The following is a 27,351-nucleotide window of genomic DNA, read 5'->3' on the forward strand; positions in this document are numbered from 1 at the left end:
GTAGTAGTAGTAGTAGTAGTAGTAGTAGTAAGGGTGGGGGAGCTAGCTCGGCAAGTAGGCCTGACTGTTGTGCCCGGTCAGGATTCCCACCAAGTCTTTGATACTTTGTCGGGACTTTGTTAGAAGTCGCCTTGCTTTAGAGCCGTCATAATCTGGTATCATTTCCTTGGCCTGTTTATATCCTTCTGCCCTTCTCCAATTTCTCCTTGTTTTTTCCCAGGCCCAATTTTTAAGTGCCTGGGAGATTTGTTTTTTGCTAAGACCGAGACAACGTTTGGGGCCTACAAAACGATTAACGGAACCTTGTCTTGCCAGTTCGTCGGCCCGCTCATTGCCTTTCACATCTTGGTGTCCTGGGACCCACTTCATTCTCACTTCCCTGTGTGCTGCAAGTTTCAATGCGTCTCCGCATTCCTGGACTAGCGCTGAGCTGGCCCTGGATTTCTGATTCTTAAGGGCAGCTTGACTATCGGAGTAGATGCAAATTCCCCGGTTACCTTCCAATGCCTCTCGTTTGTTTGCTACGTCGAGTATAGCAAACACCTCCGCTTGGAAAACTGTGGTGTGTTTCCCTAGCGGGAGGGATTCCGCTACATTCGTTTCCATCCTGTACATTCCGGCTCCAGCTGAATTGGTGCTTTTCATCAATGATCTATCTGTGTAGCAGGCCTGGAAACCACTTGGCTCTTTAATTTGGTCCGCCGACCAATTTTTTCCTTGTCGGGATTTCGACTCTCCGAAAACCCCTTCTTTAACCTTAGTTTGCCACTTTCTGTAGTGCATCTGGATGTCAGAATTGGTATGTTCTTACATGTGTAAGAATGGATGATGAATTCTCAGGATGTCCCGAGAGCAATCGCCATATGGCCTCGTCCTAAGTGAACATTGCGGCACCCTCCGCTATCCTGCATCCAGAGGGAGGCCATGGCGGCGTATAGGAATGCGCCGCCATGGCCTTCCTCTTAATCCAGACTGAGAAGGCCGGTAGCCCAAGAAGAATATTTAGTGGAGCCGCAGGTGTTATTCTCATAGCTCCAGTAATTCCCAAGCAGAACAATCTTTGTAATCTGGTCAGCTTTTGGGTGTTGATGACCTTCAATACGGCTGGCCACTATACTACGGATCCGTACGAAATCCTCGGTCGAATCACTGCGGTATAAATCCACTAGAGAACGTGGGGTCTTAGACCCCATCTTGTACCTATTGTTTGTTTTTTACTGCCTATTCTACGTGAGTTTTAAACGTGAGCTTGCTGTCTAAAGTGAGTCCCAAGTATTTGACCTGCTGCCTCAAAGTTAGGCGAGTCTGAAACATAATGGGAGGTTTAAAGCCTGTCAAATTTCGCCTCTTAGTAAAGAGAATGTGCTCGGTCGTTTCAGGGTTGACCGACAGCCCTGTCTCCGCTCACAGACTGTGTTCACAAATCTACCCGTGACCATCACTAGTCCGTCGTCCACGTATGCCTGTCCATAAAATCCTTCAAGTTCTAGCTTCCTGAGGAGACTGTCCATCACCAGGCACCAAAGGTGTGGCGAAAGACAACTGCCTTGCGAGCAGCCGCCTTTCACCCTGGTCTCAACACGACAGTCTCCTAGTGCAGCACTGAACTTCCGGTCTTGCAGCGTCGTCTTGACCCACCTGACAAGATGAGCTGGAGTGCCCCTGGTCAGAGGGCTTGGCAGATAATATCTGTTTTTAATTTATCAAATTCTTCTTCCACGTCAAAGAAAAGAGCAAATGCTATTTTCTTGTTCTCTATGGCTTTTGAAGCTTTGCTTACTACAGCGTGAAGTGCCGTTTCCGTCGACTGCCTTTTCATGTAGGCATGCTGATTCCTATGTAGCGGCAATTCTATTAGAATCTCCTCTGTTATATACCTGTCTATTAGCCTTTCCATAGTCTTTAGTACAAATGAAGTCAGGCTTATGGCCCTAAAGGACTTTGGTTGACGGTAGTCTTTCTTGCCCGATTTTGGGAAAAAAACCACATTTCTCCATGTTAGTGAAACATACCGCATTTCAATGCTGGCCTCAAAAAATATTTCGAAGTGAAAGCTAAAGAAAGCATATTGGACTCTTTTTAACTTTTTTATAAAAGTTCCAAAAATAATGCTAGGAAATATAAACGAATCCCTTCCTAAGATAGAATTTAATATAAAAACTGAAGCAAATTTAGCTATTTCAAAAATACAAATTAGCTTAAATACACCTCCAGTAATCCCCTGGTAGAATGAAGAGAAGGAGTGTGGGGGTGAGAGTAATAAATTTATGAGAGAAAAGGATAATAAAAATGAACATACTATAGGCTGATTGATTCCGTTCTTCTATATACACTTAAGCTACCTGTTACTCTTGTTACCGACCAGTATTTTCGATAACTTTGGCAAGGTTTTACGGGATTAGTTACTGAATTTAAGTACTAGTAAAGTATACACAAAAATGCGACACGAATACACGAAATGGTTCTCTTTTAAGTGCATGTCCACTCCTCTTACGTCTGGTTCCTCATTCATTTTCAGGAGGGGAATGAGGAATTTTGGTGTTAGCGACCAGACATATTTTTAGATATAGGGGTCACTCAAAATTTACTTAGAGAAGTAAGACTAATATGAATATTTAAACAATTAATGCAAGTAATGCTTATGCTATTACTGAACAAAGATCTTTAGTAAAGTGATAATTAAAGAAGCTAAAATCGTATCTCGGAGAAAATTCTCCTCTCCAATAAGCCCTTCGATGACCAGCTGGAAAATGTGTAAAAACATTAGCAAAATTAATTCTTATATTCCACGCTCTATACCTGGCATACTAATAATCGAAAAATGGATTTAAGACTTATGTTAGTCCAAGACGTTAAACCATTAAGCTGTAAACTTTTAATTAGAAATTGTTTTTTTTAGTCAAGTCATAATTAAGACGTATTTGTAACGACTAATTGTTATTAAGTTGTGTTTGGTTTAAGTTGCCCAACTTGTATTGTCGTGAACTGCAATATTGTTTATGGCCCAGTTATAGAAGTCCATCTATTAATTTGTATGAAATCACAATTTTTACCATAATATGCCATAATATATTTATCTGATTATATCTATTCATATACTTACCTGGACTCTCATTTAACAATCCCTAGACAACGGATAAAAATTTCTACATAAGTAAGATTTTAATGTAAAAAAACCTGAAAAATTAATCATTGTTGGTCTTCTTTAATATAAGAATTTGGTTAGCTATCTTTTACCTCTAAACGACTAAAGAATTGAAGAAAGCCCGGAACGAATATTGGCTAGAGCTAAAACTAAACTAAAATTCCATATTTCTCGCCGCAATCATCTAAATGCTTTTTTTACACAATTTCAACATGATTCGAGTTCAGTTAAACCGGATAATATTCGCATTCTAGAAAACAACACGAATTGAAACTCGTTTAAAAATATTTGAATCTACGTTTAATGAATTTGATCGAACCCAAATGGCAAATGAAGGTGTATGTTCGGTATACGATCGGCCTGACGCGGATAATCAAGAGGAAAATCGTGCTAATGTTGAAAAAAAATACTTTAATGTATTTTCCAAGGCTTAATTAGCGTTACAACCTCCTTATCTTATTACAAAGGTAGTTAATCAAGTCTCGGAGGCTCCAGACATTGGTATTAATCAAAATTCAAACAACCTTGCAAAACTTCCTCCTATTTCAATTCCAGAGTTTTCGGGTACATATAACGCATAGACTCGATTATATGAACGGTTCAAATCCCTTATTAATAAAAATCAGTCTCTTTCTAACATTCAGAAGTTTTACTACCTACAATAATCACCTAAGGGAGATGCTTTCCAAATTATAAGTTCATTGACGACAATGGATGAAAACTATCTTGTTGCTTAAAATCTTCTAATAGAGCAATATAAAAATAAAAAAGCTATAGTCCATTCACATGTTGACCCTACTTAATTTGGCCACAATAAAGAAGCATGTCATGCAAGGTTAAGAAAATTCTTCAACAATTTTCAAAAACATTATCGCTTGCCTAAAAACTTGGAAGAAAATATTGATAGTTGGGATACTATGGTAATTTATTTGTTAGTCTCAAAAATAAACTAAACCCAACCACGCGTAAGGAGTGGGATATATTTTCAAAAAATATTGAACATTCTTCTATTCAAAACTTTACTGATTTTTAACTGAAATATGTCAGTTAATGGATTCTAGCAAACATGTTTGCTAGAATCCATTGACTTTAAAACTTATAGCAGCAAACCTGACAGCACTAACAAACATTAAAGGAAGTCGTCCATTTTCTTAAAGAGACCTAGAATCAATAATCTAAAGGGAACTACACAAAGTCTCAGTCTCAAAAGTAAGTATTTATTAATTCTAACAGTAGTTTACGTGTAGTTATGTATTTTGCTCATATTAAGAGAATCATCAGACCTAAAAATTAAAAACAAAGAAATTAGTTGTTTTGATTTTGTATAAACTTATGGCGTATCACATTCCTAAGAATTTATTTTATTTATTGTGTATGTATAATGTGACCGTAAAGCATGTACTGTTTGTAGTCGATTTTTAAGGTACCAATTTTATCTAACTTTAAGGTTGTTATCGTATTAATATGAGCGAAACACGTGTAAACTACTGTTAGAATTAATAAATACTTTTGAGACCGAGACTTTGTGTAGTTCCCTTTAGATTACCAACAAATATGTTGCTGCCCACAAAATACAATTTCATGCTACCTTTTTATTAAGACGATTAAGCTTAGGTACCAATTGTCTACGTCCTGGGCACCTAAACTCAAAATATAGGTCTAAGTACAGTTGCAGAACCTGTCGTCGCAATCATCATTTATTGTTGCAACAAGAATCCAACTTAAGCAATGCTACACAAGATAATATTCCTATAACCTCGAGGCCTATAGCTAACCCAAAACATGGTACCATCTCTCGGCAAGCTATACAGCCAAAATAGCAATAAGTATTTGGCAAATCCAGACTTTAGTTCTCATATAAATATTTATTAGCAACCCAAAACCCAACTTCAAGAACCTCTAGTGATGTGTCAACTCAACAAGTCAATACAACCGAAAAGTTTAACGCAAACTACACCCTATCTTGTACCAATGCCACTTCAAATGTTTATATTTTTTTATCTACCATTTTAGCCAAGGTATATCATAATGAGCAAAACCCTATTTTATGCAAAGCGCTATTGGACAGCAGATCCCAATCTAACTATATTTCAAAGACGCTATTCGATAAACGAAATCTCTTTTTGACAAAATAAATATTTAAATATTTCAGTCTGTGAAATAAACCTAAAGGAGCAACCTTTATTAACAAATGCCTCAATCTTTTGATAGCGTCCAGGAATAATGGTTACCATTTTAAGTTATCAACTCTGGTGATTGATAGGAGAACAGAAATGTTCCCGCATCAACTCCCTAATACTTGTGGAATTATTATTTCTAACAATATTCGCGTTGCTAATTCCATTTCTTTGAGTCTTCAGACATAAATGTACTAATAGTGGCCAGTTTGTTTTATAATTTATTTTGGACAAATAAGTTAAGGCAAATACAATCTCACTTTGCAAACGAGTAAACTTGGTTGGTTAATATCTGGTCCTTTATCTTGTTTAAAACCCCTACCGACAACTTCCGGCCTAAATGTAAATGATCATGACCTATATGAAAACTTTCAAAAATTCAGGAATATTAATATACAAAGGTGCTACAGCAATTTATTCCTGCTCGTTCGCCTCATTTCGGAAGGATCTGGAAGGCAGGGGCCAAATCCTTTAAACAACACTTAAAGCGCATATTTAATGAAATCCCCTTAAGTTATGAGGAGTTTTTTTTTTAGTTAAGATAAGGAAAGAGGTTTCCTTAGGAATTCGTCTTTATCTGGCTGAATTTTTAAGTTTAATTTCTTAAGGCTGCTACAGGATTAATTATGCTTTAGACGGGATCTGGTGAATCGTAACATTTATTCATTTGGTTAAGATATTTAAAAATTACCTTGCTATAAATTCAAAAATAATTTCATTCAAAACTTTATAAGTACGAGACTGCTGACTAAGACACCCACCATAATTACAATTGCCTTCGATTCTTAATGGAATTCGCCAATATTTTTTATTAAACCACTATCAATGTTACCACCACTTTAATTCTTTGTTATTATTTACAATAAGAAGATTTCACGGCAATTGAATTTGTCAACCGGTTTACTAAAGCGGACGCCAGTGGCGCCGCGTGTCGAATTATTCCGATTTGTCCCGTATTTGTATTTTCTACTAGGCACTCTATGGTTTGCTTATTCGTGATCTATGTATGGGTTTTGCTTGGGCCCATAGCGACTAAGCCCATAAAGTAACGAGAGAAGTTCCTCAATGTCCGGTATTGCGCCCGGACGTCTTTTGAACTACTACTTAAGCAGTTCAGCGACGTATCTAGGAGGTCTTTCCAGCTGCGTCTGTAAAAAGTGAACCGTGCTATCCGCTGTGACGGAGAGAGATTAATCGTATCGTGAAATAAATCTAGTATCATTTCTCTCCGCCTGCATATTTTTAGCCAGATTAACACCAAAAACTAAAATTGATTATTGTTTCTTCACTTTCAACCAATTATTTTTTTGAAGCACAATAATGCTCTAAGCCCTATGTGGTGAGAAATAGTCCATCGCGGGCTCTCGCTCCCGAAAGAACAACATCATGGAACTTGACCTGTCGAAGGTCTTTTTTCCTCTTTATTTGATCTCAACTATATTGCTTTGATTTCTTTGTCTTATGATTTAACATGATTTTATTATTTTTAAATATTTTTTATTAAGACAATCCAATGTTACGCTTTATTATTTAATGCTTTCGATCACTGATGAATTATCTTTAGGTTATAAACTTAAGCCGGCCTGATAGGTTCTTTTGTTTTATCATTTAAATTTAACAGGGTTTCTGGAACCTATCAGATCTAGGGAGTTGTTCTTGTTGTGTAAAACTTTAAAATCAAGACTGTCGAAAAAACTCAACTCCCTAGAAATAGTTAGTCCCTGTAAACCGGTTAGTCGTGCCGGACTATCATTTATAACATAACAAGATGGCACCCAAAATTTTAAAAAGTTTTCTCGCTAGGTCATTCTTTCTTATCTTGGGGTAAGACACATTTAATAAAACTAAAATTTAAATTTATTTCAGCAATTTTAATATATATTTAGATATATATTTTTTGTACATTGGATATTGCTATACCTTCTCTAGGGTTGTTTTACAATTCACATAGCCTAGGGATATGATGATAATTGGGGGTGAAGAAGGAATTTGAATTTGAATTTTTATTGGGTGTGATGATTTTTGAAAGGATAAGATGACGTTTATATACAGGGTGTTCCGTTGATCATGTTACAAACTTCTAGGGCAGATCAAAAACGTTAAAAGAAAAGCAAAAGTTTATATAAACATGGGTCCGGAAAAGCTTCCTCAGGGAGCTAGAGCTCTTTGAAAATAACCTTTAAAAACTAGTTTTTTTTTTAATAGCTCCGGAACTACTTTTGCTACCGCAACCAATTTTGGGAGGTAAATTATTGTTAGTACGTTTATTCTTTTGAACCTACTAAATAAAAAAAAATTATCAGGGGCTTCGGAATCAGGGGGGTATTTGGTAAATTTAAGCCCATTTCTTTAAGACTTTATTTTTTTCCCGTTTGGGCATTAGATTATGATGTTCCTATGCTTTTTACATAAAAAGGGTGCTCTTAGTAAAAGTCGGTAAATATCACCGTTTTTGTGGAAATTGACTAAAACCAAACTAAGATAAAGCACCTGAATTAATTATTTTAATAATAATAATGCTAATTCATTGCCACTGTCAATATTTTTAAAATTTGTCACTGTCAGTATTTTTTACATTATATTAATTCCCTTTTTATTACGGTTAAGTAATGGAAGATTACACTTTTGCTGAATACGCCGATATGCTTTTAATTTATGGGGAAGTTCGATGTAATGGTAGAGCTGCTTCTCGACTATATGAAGAACGGTTTCCCGAAAGGCGAATCCCAGCTCACCCGGCTCAGGGAGACTGGCTCCGTTAAAATAAAACGTCAAGATAATGGCTCGCAAAGGAACATCCGAATCCCGGATTTTGAGGAAGAAGTGCTTCAGCGATTTAAAGATAACCCATCAGTAAGTACTCGAGCAGTAGTTGATGCGATGCATGTAAATCATGTTAGGGTATGGAACGTTGTTAATGAACAGCTTCTTCGGCCCTACCTGCAAAAGGTGCAATCATTAAGACCCAATGATTTTATGCCCCGCGTGAATTTTTGCCAGTGGTTTCTTGACCGGTGTACAGAAAAACCTCAATTTCCAAAATATGTCCTTTTTGCTGACGAGGCTTTATTTACAAAACAAGGCATTTCTAATTCTAAAAATAATCATGTGTGGAGTGAGGAAAACCCTTATGGTATTCATTTTAGGAGCTATCAACATAAGTTTTCGGTCAATATGTGGGCCAGCATTGTTGGAGAACGCTTAATTGGTCCAATTATGTTGCCTCCTCGTCTAACGGGAAATATTTATTTAAATTTTTTAAGAAATGTACTGCCAGAACTATTAGATGATCTGCCTCTAAATATACAACAGAACTTATGGCTACAACACGATGGAGCGCCAGCTCACTTTTCACTTATTGTCTGCGAGTTTATTAATGAAAATTTTGGAAGGCGCTAGATTGGCCGCGGAGGCCCTGTCACCTGGCCAGCGCGCTCACCAGATTTGACATCCTTAGATTTTTTTCTTTGGGGGCATATGAAAAGTCGTATATGAAACTCCAGTCGAGTCAGAAGAAAACCTGGTGGCCAGAATTTCCGCAGCTGCTGAAGTAATCCAAACCACGCCTGCTTAATATGGTGCGTAGATACAATAAATGTATCGATCGTGGCGGTCGGCATTTTGAGCAATTAATATTTTAAGTTTATTTTTGTAATACCAATCTTTAATAAAATTTGTTTACGTTTCTAAAATTGTTAATTTGTTGGTTTTTTATTACACTTAAAATCATTTAAACATTTTATGCCTCAAGGTAATTAAAGTGACAGTTAATTAATTTGAGTACCAATTTAATAAAGCTACCTTAACTTTTTTTAAACATTTATTTTTTATTTACGCCAGATTTTTTTTAATTGTTTATTAATAATAATAGGTAATTCATTTTTGTATCTCATTACTTGCTTTTTGTCAATTTTCACAAAAACGATGATATTTACCATTTACCGACTTTTACTTAGAGCACCTTTTTTATGTAAAAAGCATAGGAACATCATAATCTAATGCCCAAACGGGCAGAAATTAAAGTCTTAAGAAATGGGCCTAAATTTACCAAATACCCCCCTGATTCTGAAGCCCCTGGTAAATATTTTTTTTATTTAGTAGATTCAAAAGAATAAACGCGCTAAGAATAATTTACCTCCCAAAATTGGTTGCGGTAGCTAAAGTAGTTCCAGAGCTATTAAAAAAACTAGTTTTTAAAGGTTATTTTGAAAGACCTCTAGCTCCCTGAGGAAGCTTTTCCGGACCCATGTTTATATGAACTTTTGTTTTTCTTTTGTCGTTTTCGATCTGCCCTAGAAGTTTGTAACATGATCAACGGAACACCCTGTATAACGTTATAAGTTTCTGATTGACTTTTATATTTCTAATGTATTGCCAATTATGAATTTGGCAGTGGCTAATGTTCATGGCAAGTTATATAACAATATTTCATTTTTTTATTAAATATTTAGATATTTCATAATTCATTTTTATAAATTTATAACTGTCACATTATACATATATATATTTTTTCTTCATTCTTTATCTCCGGCTGATAGTAGGGACTATAGCATTCCTTTTTATACGGGGTGTCCTAAAATTATGGACACACCCAAAAATCTTGGGAAATATGGGCGCTAGAAAAAATCACCATCGGATGCACCGATTGATTCCCCAAAACTTTTGTATTTAAAGATTTTTTCTAGCGCCCATATTTCCCAAGATTTTTGGGTGGGTCCAAACTTTTGGGACACCCTGTATATAGATTTCCTGTTATTGACAATAATTAGTTTTTTTTTGGTATCTTACAAGAAAAAATTTTAAGAATTTTTCAATAAACCTTGAGCAGTTAATTTTTGGAAGGAATATGACTTATTAGTGGTTTTCATATACATACTCTAGTAAAATTTCATATACATACTCATAAGTAAAATATTATTAAAATTTTAAATAATTTTTTTAAATAGGATTTTGTTTTTTTTTTGATAGGAAGGTCAGTGTTAACTTTTATTGTTACTATAAGTCTCAAACCATTTAATCAATCTTCATTGAATTATGTTGTTTGTATACAGGGTGGACTTTAATCCCTAATTGGGATTTTGACGTAGGTTAGGGGCAGTACATCAGTACCCAGGACATCAGATTTTTTTTTAAATTTTTTTTTTGGAACAGGATGGGTTGCACTATTCACCGTACCTTGTTAGCGACTTAGTTGCTTATGTTACATCACAATACACAATACATACAGGGGACTATAATTTAAAAAAATATATATTTTCTTGGTTTGTGTTATTTACAGAGATATTTTTGGGGAAAATGGATATAAATAAATTGGAGCTGGACGAGCTTGAGTATGAGCTATCATCTCGGGGTGCTATCACTGCTGGTATTCTTATGGAAAAGCGTCAACGTTTAAGGTTATATTTGAAATTAGAGAAACTTAATAGCTTACCAATGTTTGAGGTAATAGAATTGGACCCTGACAATGAAGTTGATATTTGTACAGGAAAGTGTAATTTGTTGGAAAGTGCTCAGGTCTTAGTAATATTAATAAAGAGTATAGTAGGTTATGGTCTAAGACACTACATATCCAGGGTCGTTTCAAGAAGTTATTAGAATTTCATCCTGATTTTTCTGAACAAGTAATCAGTTTGTCTACTCAGTTAAATTACATTATTGATAGGTTACAAAAGGCTAAGCGAACTTTGACAACGAGTGTAGAAGAAATTTTGCAGGTGCCGGTTATTATTAAGGCTTTCCCTGGAGAGGACTCACTTCTGGATCATCCTCTTTCTTAAGCTCAGACAGAAGTCTCACAGCATCTTTCACCCAATGTGATTCCTTCGACGGTATCTGTAAATCCAGGTCCCTCTTGTTTGTTTCGGCCTGCTTCAAGTCAGTTCACTCAAACAGCACTAACTTTTTGTGACCACACTTCAACACATTTAGTTCAGTCACTTCACACCATTCCTTCTACGAACGTTATTTCACAGGATCCAGTTAACCCAATAGCGTGTTTTTATTACTCCCCGTCGAGGCACTATTCCTTTCCTCCACAGTCTAATTTCAACTTGAGGCGGAATGTACCCGTGTTCACTTCTGCTAATGCTAATGATGTCACAATTCCCTTAGGTTTCGATGATCTGGCTAAGAGTTTTTCTACTATTTCAAAATAGTAGTTACATTTTGATGGTTCTGGAGTGTTACCAATTTTATTGAGCATGTAGAGGAGTTAGGTTTTGCTTGTGGAATATCTTGGAATCAGCTGCTGTATTATGCAGTAATTTTATTTTCGGACACAGCCTTGTCTTGGTATAGATCTATACGCAGTAATATTAGGTCATGGGAAGAACTGAAATGTAAACTTAGGTCTACCTATTTATAGTCAGAATATGAGGAGGATATTTGGTGTGATATAAGGAATAGGACACAAGGTCCAGTGGAGAAGTCGGTAATCTTTATTTCACAAGTGCAAAACTTGTTTCAAAAATTACGTGAACCTCCATCCGAGGAAATACAACTTCGCATTACACGCCGAAATTTGCTTCTCCTCATTGCAAAATCAACTTGCACTTCACAATTTCACCAACATCACAGAGCTGGAACTTGCAGTGCAAGAGATTGAGAACAACAAATTGATGTTCTCAATTTGATGCAGGATTGTCCGGTCATCGGGGTTATTGGCCTGGTTGCATCACATAACTCCTCCCTCCTTAAGTTCGGAAAATAAGGGCTTCAGGGGCTGGTTTTTCCAACTCTCTTCTAAGGGTTGGTCCATAGGAGCGTTCTTGTAGAAGAGGTTTCTTTGGGATGAAACAGGCTTCTTCCATTTCTTCCATCCAATGTACAAAACTATTCCACATACAAGGGCGGCAATTGATAAGAGTGGAGCGATCCAAAGGTGGGCCAATTTTTCGGGTGTTTCGATAGGGTGTAACCGAATTGTTGACAAAATTCTTTGGGCTGTCTTTAATTCGTCTAAATTTACTTCTTCCAAGGTCAGTTTTGAGATGTTGTTGCTGCTTGGTATATACAAAAAGTTGGGTAATTCTAGCACATATTGGACTTGTGATGTGCTTTCACCTTCGTAAGTTTGGTTACCTATCTCTACAGGGCACATAGATAGGTTAACGATGCTGGGCTCAAGAACTTTTTATAGTCCTTGTTGACATTCGTCCTGGGCGACTATCTCGTTCACAGGAATTACCAGGATTTGATTTCCATTTAGGCGTTGGATGGTACTTCTTTGGAAGTTAATGCTAGTTAATGTGCATCGGTTATGTGAGGTTGTTAGCAGCTCAAAGAGACAATGTTCATCTTTCGTTAGGGTGGTTTGTTTGCAGATAAAAAGGTCTTCTAGTTGCGGATATTCTTCTTTCGTGGTCCAGTAGTCTTTTTGCGTGAGCAGGATATAGGGATTGGATTAAGAATGGTTTTGTTTGCAATAGGTATGGGGTAGAGTTTGTAAAGGATATAATGATTTGGAAAAACAATTGGTGTGTGTATAGAAAATAAAATTGAGTTATTTTTGATAATTACTTGGACAGATAGTTATAAAAATTAATTAACTCTTTAAATTCAGATATTCGATTTGGACCATATATTGTTTTTATGTTTTTTATTAAGGCTAAAAGTTGATTAGGGTTAAGAATCGAGTTATGCATTTTATTTACATGAGCAAAGGAGATTGCATTTTCAATATTGGTAATTATGGAATTTAGAGTATTTAATTGTAACATTATATTGTCTAGAATTAAAGACATATACAGGGCATTTGACAAATCTAGTTGCTCTTTTTCAAATAAATTTATTTTTTCCAATATGATTTGTTGGTTACAATTTATTTTCTCTAAATTTTTAGTAAGTTCTTGTGTAACAGTAGACAGGATTGACTGTTCTTTATTAAAATTTGTATTTAAGATTTCTTGATTTTTTGTCAGTGTTTCGAAGTAATTATTATAACGAATTTCATCGTCTGAATCTAGAGTGTTAAAGAGCCATTTATCAATTTTACCTACTATGTTAAGCAATCCTCTTTTTGCTCGATTAGATTTGTGAAAAATTTTAGTATTTCTTAGAATTGTCTGCAGATATTCGTAAGTTTGATTGAATTTATAAGAAGTAAGGATTGAAAAGCTTTCTGTTTGTTAGGTACTAAAAATGGATTTGTTTACCTGAATTAAGATGTTTTGTATATTATATAGGGGATTTTCTATTTCGGTTAGGTTTATGTGAAAATGGGCTGTATGTTTGGTAGTAGCTATGTAAGTCTTTCCTAGAGCTGTTGGTTGTATGGGATTTTTAATGTTTTTTATTTCTAAGATCGTAGCGATGTGTAGGAGGGCCAGGAGTGGGATGATTTGTTTCATCTGAAACAAGGGACGTTGTGGTTTTAATAGGTTTTTATGGATTTTCCTGTTTTGTGTGGTTACTACATTTTCTTTCACTACTACAGGTTTCATTACTTTTTTATATTTATCAGATTCTTTGACTTTTGATTTCTGTGGAAAGGTTTTCGTGAATAGTGGTTTATTAGGATCAATGTCTAACTCAGTACGGTTTTTATTTAATTTGGCTAAGGAAGATTGTTGTTTTGAATTCAATTTCTCATAAAGTTCTTGACTAATTATTTTTATATTTTCTGCATGTTCTTGCATATACTGGGAGAGATTTTCTTCGTTTGAAAGTTCCAGAGGATTTTTGTAGTCTAATTTGCCTCTGATAATTTAAAAAGGGGTATATTTAGATGCACTATGGGTGGTGTTGTTATAGGAAAGGATAGCATAATTCATTTAAGGTGGAATGAAGTTGTTCTATTGGACTATTTGAGTTGCGGTTGTGAGGGGTACAATAATGAATTTCAATTTTATGCAAGGAACAATGGTTTTGAATAATTTCGTTTTTAAAAGATGTACCGTTATCTGTAGTAATTTTCCGGGGTAGTCCATAGTGGTTAAAGTAACTTATAAGTTTGTTTGCTATTTCAACACCTGTAGGGGATAAAAGAGGGTATGCCTGTCCTAATTTAGAAAAGCTATCAATTACTGTTAGAAAGTAATTATTGTGGGTCTTATACACATCTAAATGAATATGATCAAAAGGTTCATAACCAATAGGGGTGGGTTTGAAAACTAGTTTATTAGGGTGCCTTTCATATTTGGTTTTTTGACAAATTTCACAAAGATTTACATATGTTTTAACGTCAATTCTAAATTTGGCCAATAAAAATTTTTCTTAAGTGAAATTATATTTTCTTGAATACCTCTATGGGATGTTTTGCTTTCGTGATAATATTTAATCTTCAGTTGTTGTTCTTCTACGTCAGTTATATTTTCTAAAAGGGTATTAGATATGTAGAGGTTAAATGAATCATTTTTGAAATATTTTTGAAAAATATTAATTATAATGGGTTCGAGAGATTTATTTCCAAAGTGCAAACAATATGTAGCTTTGGGCGTAAAGTGTTCTTTAATGATCTGACAGAGATCTTCTTCAGATGGATCATTTTTCAAAAATATAATAGTTCTTTGTTTATCAAAGATAAATTCTTTTTGGACTCTAATTTTATTGTTATTGGAGTACCTACATATAATTTGATTTTTGTATATATTTAAAGCTTTTTGCACACAAGGGGCTCCAATAATAGGATTTTCAGCACTTGAATGTTTAGTTTCTAGGTCGGTTTCTAGGTGGTAGTATTTTATCTGCTGGTCGTATCATTATATCATTATATCTGAGATTATATTGATTTTTTGACTTTTTGTTTTTCAGAGAGAGTGTTAAGGATGTCGTCAAGTTCTTCAGTTGACAGTTGGGGAATTTCCTCTGGGTCAAAATTAGGGATTATCGACATTTAATCGTCTTCGATTGGATTTATTTGTATGCAGGATAGGGAATCGACGTTAGAATTTTGTTTACCTTTTTTATAAATAATCTCATAATCATATTCTTGGAGTTTTAGTCGCCAACGAATAAGTTTAGAATTAGGCTCTTTAATAGAAAATAGCCATTGTAGAGCCTTGTGATCTGTGACAGTTTTAAATCGGGTACCATAAAGATAGGGGCGGAAATATTTGATAGCCCATACTATAGCTAAAAGCTCTTTTTCTATGGTGCTATAGTTTGTTTCTGCGGGATTTAGGGTGCGTGAAGCATATGCAATGGGCAAATCATTGCCAATGGGGCCTTGAGACAAAATTCCACTGATAGCGACGTTTGAAGCGTATGTCGTGAGGACAAAAGAGGACAAAAGGTTTTGTAAAATCTGGGTGTTGGAGAATAGGGTTATTCATTACCACGTTTTTGCACATTTCGAAGCATTGAATAAATTGAGGGGTGTGTTCAACTTTTTTATTTTTCTTTAGCCAATTTGTTAATGGTTTTGTTAAATGTGCAAAATTTTTTATAAATTTCCGGTAGTAGCCGATTAATCCTAAAAATGACTTAATACCGCGAGATGTTTTTGGCAGTGGAAACTTTTGGATAGCTGCTATTTTTTTTGGATTGGGTTTTAAACCTTCGGGCGTGATGACATGCCCTAAAAATTCTACAGATTTGCAGAGAAATTCGCATTTATCAAGCTGTATTTTAAAACAGATTTTAAATTTGAAATGTGCTCTTGCAAAGAGGTAGAAAATGTTATTGTGCCATCCATAAAAATTAGGCAGATTTTACCCTGGATATCTTTGAGTTTATTATCCATAAGCCTTTAAAAAGTGGCAGGAGCATTCTTAAGACTAAAGGGCATTTGAAGGAACTCGTAGTGTCCTTTTTCGACACGGAAGGCAGTTTTTTCGGTTGAATTCGGATGCATGGCTATTTGATGAAAGCCAGAGGCTAAGTCCAAGGTTGTAAAGTATTGGCTACGGCCAAGTTTATCCAAAATGTCGGAAATGTTGGGAATTACGTAGCGATCGGCTATAGTTTTTTCGTTCATTTTACGATAATCTATAACGATCCTCCATTTTTGTTTATTGGAAGCGTCGGCCTTTTTTGGAACGACCCAGAGAGGGCTAGACCAAGGGCTCGAAGATGGACGAATAATGCCATTTTCTAACATTTCTGAGATTTGTTTTTGTACTTCTTTTTTGTGTATAAATATAATTTTGTATAGACTGGGATATTGTCTGTGGTCTTAATTTCATGTTTAACAGCTTCTGTACATGATAATTTTTCGTTGGGTCTCTGTAAAACTTCTGGAAATTGAAGAATTACTTTTTTCAAGGCAGCTTTTTCTTCACTATTAAGATGTTCAGTGCGGATTAAAGAGAGATCTTGGATATTATCGAGATTGAAATTGAATTTGGATGCTACTTGTTCGATATTAAATATCTCGAAATTTTGGGAGGCGAAAAATTGGGCTACTTCTCTGAGTGACTCAGGGTAAAATTCCAATACAATATTTTCATTGGTATTATTTCGAAATTCTAGGGGAACAGTGCCATTTTGTACTTTTAAAAGGGAGCTTGGAATTTCAATATTTTGTACAGTGCGTAATTGAGGAATGTACAATTCGGTTTCTTCAGGTATATCGGTGTTTATATTTTTTACTATTATGGATAAGGGTGGTATTTTTTTTTGTAATTCAAAATTATCTCTGTAATAGATAGGAATTTCAATTTTATCATTTTTTAAAAGCTTACTTTCTAAATCGATATTAAGACCTAATTTACGTAGATCTCTGATACCTATTATACCATCAAAATAATCGTGAAAACTATATAGGATTAATTCAAGTTCATTTTTTATGCTAAATTCGCTTAAAATAGCAATTTTTGCTTTATTTTGGGTGTTGGTATTGCCAGTGCAAGTCACAAGTGTGTGTTTACAAGGAAAAATTAAATGCGGAAAATATTCTTCTGCTATCGATAAGTAGCTGGGGGGTTTTGTAATTGAATATAGCGCAAGGAATTTACTTGGAAACTGTTTATATTTAGGACGGATTTTCGTCTGGAGGGCTGTAGGGAAAACTTTCTTCTTGTGTATCTTGTTAGTTTAAACTTTCGTAATCTTGGGTATATTCTATTTCCTCACTGTATTCAGAAGATTCTAAGAAATTTTCATATTCTGATTCTTGGGCAAAATTTTTATATTTTTGTTGATAGTGGGCTTTGTTATCCGCAATATAGGATAAGTCAAATGGGTTTCGATTTTGGGGAAATGAATTTTGATTTCGGGGAAATGATCTTTGATTTCGGGTTTGTATTGTGCGCATATGAACATCAGAGCCATTTTTACTTATTCCAGATGGTATTCTACTAGTTGTAGACATTGGGGTTGGGGGATATGTTGGTTTGTGGGAATTTTCTCTAGAAAATACATTTTTTGGTTTTCCAAAGACTTGTTCATTAGTGGGAAAATGTTGACGTATTGGTCGAGGTTGAATATTTACAGGTGGGCTCGGAAATTGTTGTTTAGGAATTGCACTTGCATTATTTGGATACTGAGACTGGGGTTGAATACTGTTATTTAAAATATGATTTGGAGCTGGTAAATAATTAATTAAAGGTTGTTTGATTTGTGAAGGCATAGAATACATATGAGTAAGGTTTTGATGGGAATGTAAATATTATAATTCTCTTGTCGTGGAGTAAACGAACGAACATTAATTTGTTGTTCAATTAGGGAATGATTTAAAACATGTGCACCTGCATCATCAATGTTTTTAGCATTGTGCAACATTAAAATAGTTTGAAGTTCATTTGGAGAGTTAGATTAAAACTGTAACGGCTGTTAGTTCTGTTTGTTCTAATAAGGCGTCTTTAGTGCCTTGAGTAAGGGTATTATTGGCAGCAATTTTTAAAGAAATACGAGATTTTAAAAGTTTTATTCTTTCGATAAAGTCTAAATCTCCAAAGTCTTTTATTTTGGGCCAGGTAGTCAAATCTGGTCTACAAAGTAAGAAATCGCTTGCTTCTTCGGTAATTTTAGAGCAAATTGCAGCAAAAACAAATTCTTTAAGAGATTCATCGGTGGTACCTATATAATATCTATTATAAAACTTATCTACGTTTGAAATAAAAAACTCTAAATGTTCGCTATTGCCTGTCAATGTTTTGAGGGTACGAGCAATCTCTTTTGCTGCTGTAAGAGTACACATATTTGAATTTAAAGGATTTAACGTAATATTTGAAAGATTTTCTATAAGAGTGTTAACGTCAATTTCAGAATGTGACATTAACTTTACTTAAATTAAGATGAAAAATAATGAAATGTGATTTAAAAATTAAACCAGTGTAAACGAATTATTTCCTACTTTTAGTTTTTTTTTTTTTTTAATACACACAACAATTGTATAAGGTAAAATATAAATGGGAATGGAAGGGAAAACTCACTTACGATTTTGTCTTCGCAGCTGTGGTCTTCTCGCCTTGGTTACTGTCTCAGCAAACAGTTAATACTGACGATTTTCTGGGCTTCGGCAATGTTTTTGCAAAACCAGGAACCTCTGAGACACCTACACGAACGACTGCGCCAGTGATGGAATTATATATGAATACTAACTTTTAAAAAAATTAAATTTATTCAAATAATTCTGCACAAAAAAGGGTTGACTATCTATTTAACTAGGATCTTTACTACTCGAAAATTAAAAGATAAGTAAAAGTAAAACTAATTATGGGAACTAATATTACTTATAAATGCTTATTTTGTGATACAATAATAATGAAATAATATTATATGAATAAGCAGGATTGTCCGGTCATCGATCTTATTGGCCTGGTTGCATCACATAACTCGCGTATTTTTATATAGAAATAAATATAGATATTAATATAGAAATATTTAAATATAGAAATTCTTACTCCTGTATCGATTAAAAGTTTAAAGATATTTGTTAAGTCATTATAATAATGATTTTTGGGATTAACGGTTAATAATGAGCATAGAGAATTATTTAAATTATTTATTGTGGAAAGTTCAGATTCGAATTAAAATCTTTGAGGTCCAAGGTATTCATTTGGGATTAAATCTGATCTTGACTATCCCGAAGTGGGCTCTCTTGAGGCGGAAAATTTTGGAAATCGTTGGTATCAGTCATTTGATCATTTTTATTTAAATGAAATTGGTCATTTTCAAAGAAATATTCATCGTATTAGGCATATTGATGCAGAAAATAGAAGTCTTCAATATTTTCACTATCACTAAAATAATTATTTTTGAAACTTGCATGATGCCTTCGCTGTTATATATTTTGCCCGACTTTTGATCATTAATAAGATTACTAGCTTTTTGAATATTTCATAACAGTTTCGCATTAGTACTTGAGTACGAGTATAAAAGGTTAATACGGATTAGCCAGATATTCGTAATGTTTATAAATGCTGAATAAGGGATGTGAGATCTCTAGAATCTCCGAGGTGCAAGTTAGTAATTGTTTAATTTTATTATTATTATTTAATTTAATATATAATATGCATAATTAAAAAAAATTCTGATTATCATTTGTCATTTTATATGCACAGGAGGATTGGGATCCACCATCACTAGTTAGGTATTTTCCTTGTTCTAATGTCGTTAAAGATTCCTATTCGACTGCGCCAGTTGTTTAATCTTGAAAAAATATTTTACACTATTAAAAACAATATTTTTACTTTGAACTAAATTTATCTAAAAATTAAACGGACAGAGTAACGTCTTTAAAAATATTATAATACTACTATACTTTTTATTGGAAAAAAAATCTATTTATAATAAAATTCATTACTTAATTGAAATTTCATGGTAAATTTCATATTAGAAACTCTATTTATTATCGTTTCAGCGGTCGTTTCTATTGCGACACCGTGGGATGTAGACCTGTTTTCTTTTTAGGTGCCACCACTACTAACCTTTAAAAATGGCAATATTGGAGTCAATTTTTTAGGCTTTAAAGCTTCTGCAGGCCTCGGAGGACTTCTTATAGGTGATATGTCTCATGGAGGCCTCCACGCAGAAGCCGAGACTCCCTTTGGACAAAGAGCTGATGCCGGACTCGGAGGAAAAGTTGACGGACATGGTAAGAAAAGAATATACAGGGTGTCCCAAAATTAGTGGACGAAACGCGAACCCTGTATTCTTTGGTCAAAAATAACCTCACTTTTTCCTATAAACATATATCAGCAAACGCCCCCCAAGGGAGCTACGCCCCTTTTAAAGGGGGCACCTGAAGATAGTTTTTTCCACTTATTTTCGAAACGGGTAAATATAAAAATTTTAAATTTTGGTATTCTCCGAATTTTGATATGCTGAATTTAGTTGTCATTTCATAATTTTCATTATTTAGTCAGGTGCGTATCATTTAGGGGGTGAGCCTAAAAAAATACCTAAAAAAAATTGTGTGCAAAGTTTTTGTTTTTTTTTCTTTAAATTTTAAAAATTTGAAGCTTTTTACGTAAAAAAGTACCTCTTGGTCAATAACTCTACGAGTTACCATTTTCAAGAAAAACACATTTAAAAATAACGCTGCATAGTATTATTTTCACTACCAATTTTTATGAAAACTTAGTAGCAGGCTTTGGAAAAAATTGACACACTGCCTAAAACTGATTAAAATGCAAAGAATCCTGTCCATATTCCATTTTACCTAAATCTTGAATTGAAAGACATTGCTTGTGTAATATAGGTATTACATGACAGGCTTTATATCTTATATTAAGTAAATAAATCAAGTTTTTAACTTATATATAATGTAAATCTATTCTCTCGAGATCTAAGACTATCGAAATAGTACCAGAACAAGTCCTAAACCTTATAAGAATAATAAAAGAACTTTTTTTTTTTTTTAATATTTTTAAATATTTGCTTAACAGCGTGACTTTCTCAATGATGCCGCATAGCCCAGAAAGTTTAATTATTATTGTTTTTTTTGTTGCTTTAAAAAATTTTTGAAATACTGAGGATGAGAATATGAATTGTCGAAACGTCGATATAAATACATTTTTTATTACAAATTATTACAAAAGTTAAATTAACGCCTAACGCTAAATTAACGCCCCAACTTTTTAGACGATTTTCTTTGTATATTATTTGATTTACTTATATTTTTAGGTCGGTCTGTTGGCGTACTCTATTCAAAAGCCACTGCAGGAGGCAAAGTTGGAGCAGTGGCTGGTCTATACGGAACAGTAGATGCAAACGAATCAGCTAGAAGATCGTATGCAGATGCTTCGGCTTATGGAGTGGGCAAGACATTTAAGGAACGGGTTGGTTCACCTGCGGTTGCTACAAGAGGTAGTTATTTAAATTATTATAACTCTATTTTAGTAAGTTAAAACTATTAAATTCTTACATGCATTTATATTGATAATGATTATCTAATAATATTGCTTTTAAATAACAGTAGCAAGAAAAAATTAAATATAATTTTAATATTTAAATAAAAATATATTAAGAAAGTTAACAAATTTCAAAATATATAGAGTAGTTTTTAACTATTTTTTAAAGAGACTCGAATAAAAGATTTATAAAATGCTGATCTAACTTAATAAAGATATGTTTGCTTGTTAAGTACGTATTGAGTAATACATAAAGTTAAGTGATCTGTAGCCATCCACGGCATATTACCTAAGCAAAACGGCTAATTTGAAAATGCTTGTATATCCCTTTATATAGCAAATAAATTAATGGTTTAAATTTAAAAAAAAATTCAAGAATATTTAAAGAAAGTAAGGCTCGTTAGTCCCAACTTCACAAAGAAAAAACTCTATTAACATCCTTGAAGCACAGGCAATTTACTATTACGATAAGCCTTTCTCTGATAAGACGTCTTGAAAGCTTAGCAATATGTATGGCATAAGAGAATTGTCATTGGAAAAGCACAGAGCAAATAGTTCTTGATGCTGGCGATAGATTATTTGAAACATGATAAAAAGATAGGAGTTTTAAAAAAGTTTCTCCGTCTTATTTCTCACCTGTGCATTCTAGTTGCCTTCAGAGTCCATGTATACTCTCCCTAACGAACAGTTGAAAGCATTGGTCTCAGATTTTTTAGTGCAAGACCCTCTTTCTCAATTTCACTATCTTTCGAAAGCAGTTTGAAGTAAATATACCAGCTTTCAATCATTATCCGTCTCCATGGAACACCGCAGCACAGCCTGTATATTTTTTTTCTCCTGATCAATCAAAGAAGGGAAGAAGAGAAATTATAGTTTATGAAATTATTATATAATGTTATGAAAATATAAATACGGTAATTATTGTCATAGTTTTTGTACTTTTTTGTTCATACTTTGGAGTTTCAGTTGATTAGTTAAACTTATTTAGGGTTCTTCTTATGTTTAGTTTAATATTTTCATGAGGGCCTCATTTAGGTTATTTAGGTTATATTCTTGTAATGATCCCTATATTTTATATTTTCTTGAATTTATTCACTTGTCTGCAGATTTGTTAAAGACAAGTAAATCCGACCTGAAGCAAAAAAAAAAAGAACCATGAAAGATGACCTAAAGAAAGAACATGAAGATCTCAATAAAACCATGATAGATGACCTGAAAACGAAAGTAAGATCGAGACAGAAAACAAGAACATCTTATAGAGACCATGAAAGAAGACTTGATTAATTTAAAAGACGATTTTAAAAAGGAGCAGAACGAACGAGACAGAAAACAACTAGAAAAGAAACCTAGAGAAGCGAGTTGGGCATGTTCTTCATCCCGATCCTGGAATGCAAACAATAATGAAAGTGGAGCCAAAATTTGACGACAAAGAAGCATGGAGTATCTACTTGAATCAGTTCGACGCCGCTGCCGGGGGAAATTGCTAGGACAACGAAGAAAAGTCAATTAATCTTAAGCTATGCCTAAGAGGAGAAGCTACAGAAATTAAAAGAATTGTGCCATGTGACAATCAGCTTAATTTCCACGCATTGGTGAGTATTTTTAGAGATGAGATCCAGTAAAGCCCATCTACAATAAGTGAATCAGGTCCGATTGAAATCTAGGAGATAACAACCCGAGAAAGAACCTTAACAGTTTGAGGCCGATATTGCTCAATCGAGCATATTTACTAATCAGTAAATCTGGCTTATCCTTTCGTCCTAACGGAGCTCCGGGATCAGATTTCTATAAATTATTTTATTGAGCGAGTTCGGGATACTAGGACGAAGGATGGCTCACCATAAAAATATTTCCGAAGCTTTGGCCTATGGGTTAGAATATGAAGCAACTTTCTAAGCAACAAGAGGGCAGACACAGATAAGACAAATCAGAAGTTCGGAAAATGTTCTCGAATACTGTTTGAAGAAGCTTGAGTCATTTTTGGCTAAAAACCATTGAGTTGTTGGAATTGTAATGAAGAGGGGCAAGCTAGCTGGGTGCTACCAAGCTCCAAGTATAAAAATAAGCTGGCTGCCATATGCTGGAGAGAGCTTGATAGTACCAGGAAAAATTATCGGCCGTGAGTATGAGATGGTGGTAGGTACAGGATCCAGTCATACCATCGTGAAGCTGAACATCATAGCTCATTGTAGAATTTTACCGCCCGATTATTGGAATACATGAAGCTAATCACCATTAGCTTAACAACATTCCATCAAGAATGAAGAATTAATAGCAGAAATTATGGATGACGCTATATTAGGATTAGATTTTATGAATCATTAGTAGTTTAAAATGGATGTATATAACCGCATATATATGGTGAAAACTAAAGGGATTCTTATACACTATTTACTTGAAGATATCGAAAATGGCCGAGTCGTTAAGTAATTTTGAGGATCTTACCAGACCAGCTAACTCAGAGATGGTGTTTAGTTCCACAACTAGAGAAAAAGATAGAAAAACTATTTGATTGAGCCCACGGATAATTATAAAGTATATGGTGAAGGAATTTCTCCAAAAAAAATCTACTGTTTTGATTCGAATGGTAAACATGAAAGGGCATGATCAACACCTAAGCAAGGAGAGAACATTTGCGTAAGATCTATATCAAAGTTCGCATAATGTTGCGGCAGTCATGAAAAATGCTGATAGAAATCGGTATACAAACAGACATTTTCCTATATGCTTACAAAACCTTTTTGAATAATCTTCTGCCAATTTAACCATAAACTAGTTAGTGTAGTCAATTACGACGTTTTCTTGAAGAAAATCAAGATGTGTTTTCCTTGCACGATCATCACTTGGGAAGTACTGATTTGGTGCAGAATCAAATTAAATAAAACAAGCACCTCGAAGGATTCTGATACCCTGAAAAGGTGAAGTTTCCTCAATGCTTCAAGAAATGAGAACCCAAGGAGTGATAGAACCATCTTAGGACATTTCCAGTTGGCCTAATAAAGGAAAAGGATGGATTTATCAGATTTTGTGTAGAAAATTGGCGATGAATTACCAAGAAGGAGAGTTATCCCCTACAAAGTATTCACGACACCCTGGATACGCTATCAGGTTCGCAATGGATTTCAACGCCTGATCTAAAGAGTCGATACTGACAGGTAAAAATGCATTAAGAAGATAAGGAAAAGACGGTATTCTCGACTAGAACAGGGCTTTGGCAATTTAGCACTCATGTCATAGCAGTCATGTCCTTTGGGCTCTGTAATGCTCGGGCCACCTATGAAAGACTTATAGAAACTGTATTACGAGGAATGACTTGGTAATCATGCCTAGTTTATTTGCATGATGTCATCATACTGGGAAAGATATTTCTGCCAAATCTCCAGAACTAAAAGCTTACTGGGCTCAATGGAATTCATTGGTTAGCCAAGATGGATAAATATATCTGGAAGCCCTTTCTCGAAAACGAACTCCAGAAGTTCTTAAAGCTGCCATGGCGGTGTTAGTGGGGGACATTTTAGAGTTAGTGAGACCTTAGCAAAAGCCGGTTGAGAGAACGGTTTTACTGGCTGAAAAGTCATGAATATGTGGAACGATGGTGCCGAGAGTGTGAGCAATGTTCATCAAGTAAGGGCCAAAAACCCGGATCAGAGGAAAAATGCAAAATCTTGTTGGTGCACCCTTTAAACGAATCGCTATAGATGTAGCAGCACCTTCCTACTAGTAGCTCTGTAAATCGATATACCTTTGTTGCTATGAATTTATTTAGTAAGTGGCCGAATATTTATCCCATTCTAAGGCAAAAATTGTAAACATCATATGGCTAGCGCCTTATCAGGGTTATAGGAGCAGGGTTCAGAGTTCATCTTGTTTGTGAACGCCATTTGTGCTCCGATTTGGGTTATTTAGGTTATATTCTTATAATTATTCTGTGTATTTCATATTTTCTAGAATTTATATACTTGCTTGCAGACGCGAAATTCGGCTAGTGGCAGGTCTTTTAACCGGTCACTGGCACTTAAGAAGCTATCTCCATACTATCGGTATTGCGGACAACCCGGAATGCCGATGCACAACTGCCTTGGCAGCCCACTGTTTCGTCAATTCAATTCAATACTTGCTTGCTTTGAATGTCACTATTCTCTTGAAATTGCTTGTCTCCATCGGCAAAAAAAATTTAGAAAATTCTAAACATTTGTAAATTATTTGAAGGGATATCGTTTTATGGCATATTAATCGTTTTTATTTGTTTACAGTTTTTACCTTGGCAACAATTAAACGAGAGTCAACGCGAGTCACCGCAAAGGTTAGAGTTTTTGACTTTGCCAGTAAAGGTGTCTTTCTGACTTAAAAATGTATTCCTGGAATAAATGTAAGAGTGTGTTCCAGAATTTCATTATAATATCTTAAATTAAGCAATTGGTGATCATCTAATTTTTATTTTTTCGTAGTATTCGCAGTAGGATTCGATGGACAACAGAGTCATATAATGCTGTACTAAGATTGAAAAACATTGCTGGATAACTCGTCATTTATTGTAATTTTACTTGTATTGTGTATACTCGTAATTTTATATATCGGACGGTTGTATCCTAAGTGCTGATTGACAGCATATTTAAAATGTTTTATACACTATATAGGACATCAAATTATCGATTAGTTAGGTTTTTTTGCTTCGAAATAAAAACTTTTCCTTTTGTTGTTAGTTTGATAGTTTCTTTATTATGTATTTGGATTTTCGAGCTTAAAGTAACTAATTCAATGCAAATAATTCATTTTGGGGAAGTGCATCATTTTGTTTGACAACCTGAAGCTTGACTCTGAAGTTGAATGCTAATAGTTAAATCATAAAGAATAATGCTTTTGATGACTTTTCAAGTAGCGATTTTACATTTTTAAATTGCTGAAAGGACTAGAAAATGGGTAACAAAAACAGCCTGTATAAGTGGAAATGGAAAAAACTAATGAATTAAACAAACATGCTATTTTATTACATTTAAATGGCAGACATCTAAAAATATATGACTCTAAAAGTATAGATAAAATAAAAATATATCAAAAGGAAAAGTATAATTAGTAAAAAAAACTAAAGCATAATTTGTAAGCATATTTGATGTTAAGCAGAAGTAATTTCACAAAAGATCATTTTTTGACAAACTCTGCTTTAAAGTTAATTTTTTAACAAATAAAAATGTGTTTTTTTTTCTTATAATATTAATATGTGAATATAACTCTTTTGAATACACTTAAACCAATAAAAAAATGGTATTTTAATCTTTCATGAAATTTAATTTTTATGTTGGACTTAACTTCTGTCTGTCTTCACTTTCCATTTTATGAAAATGAGAGGCATGAAGCTTTTATTCTCCTTGGTGTTAAATCTTAATTGTCATTATACCCGCCTTTCTGCTTTACTTTTATAAAGATTGGGTGTTTGCGGTTAATGGAAATTAGTGGTTGTAGTAGACTATTCTTAGCGAAATAAAAATCAATGTATTTAACAGCACATAGTAGAAAGTGTGCTGTAACTTTTAATAAATAAAACACGCGCACATAAATTAACGAATAAAGGATAAATATTGTAATGAAATTCGGGAACACACTTTTATTGTCAACGTCAAAAACACTAACCTAACTCGCCTTGACTGTCGTTTAATTGTTTCCAAGGTAAAAACTGACTAAACAATTAAAACTAAATGAATGGTCATGAAACGCGTCCTTTTTAAAACCTGATGGAACAGTTTCGAATAATTTGTCAAAGCAAGTAAGTATACAAATTCTAGAAAATTAGAACTAC

At 34.2% G+C, this 27,351-nt stretch overlaps 1 protein-coding gene across 4 annotated transcripts in view; it reads left to right on the top strand.

Annotated features, from left to right (window-relative positions):
• Positions 1–27,351, top strand: part of LOC126738542 (uncharacterized) — a 139,295-nt gene that overhangs the window by 23,520 nt on the left and 88,424 nt on the right. For all 4 annotated transcript variants that reach the window (XM_050443917.1, XM_050443916.1, XM_050443915.1 and 1 more), the window contains 2 exons: positions 20,116–20,299; positions 21,331–21,513. In XM_050443917.1, coding sequence (XP_050299874.1) covers positions 20,116–20,299; positions 21,331–21,513 — 367 coding nt within the window. The remainder of the gene's footprint in view (positions 1–20,115; positions 20,300–21,330; positions 21,514–27,351) is intronic.

This window comes from Anthonomus grandis, chromosome 7 (assembly GCF_022605725.1).
Source record: "Anthonomus grandis grandis chromosome 7, icAntGran1.3, whole genome shotgun sequence".
NCBI classification, from domain to species: domain Eukaryota; kingdom Metazoa; phylum Arthropoda; class Insecta; order Coleoptera; family Curculionidae; genus Anthonomus; species Anthonomus grandis.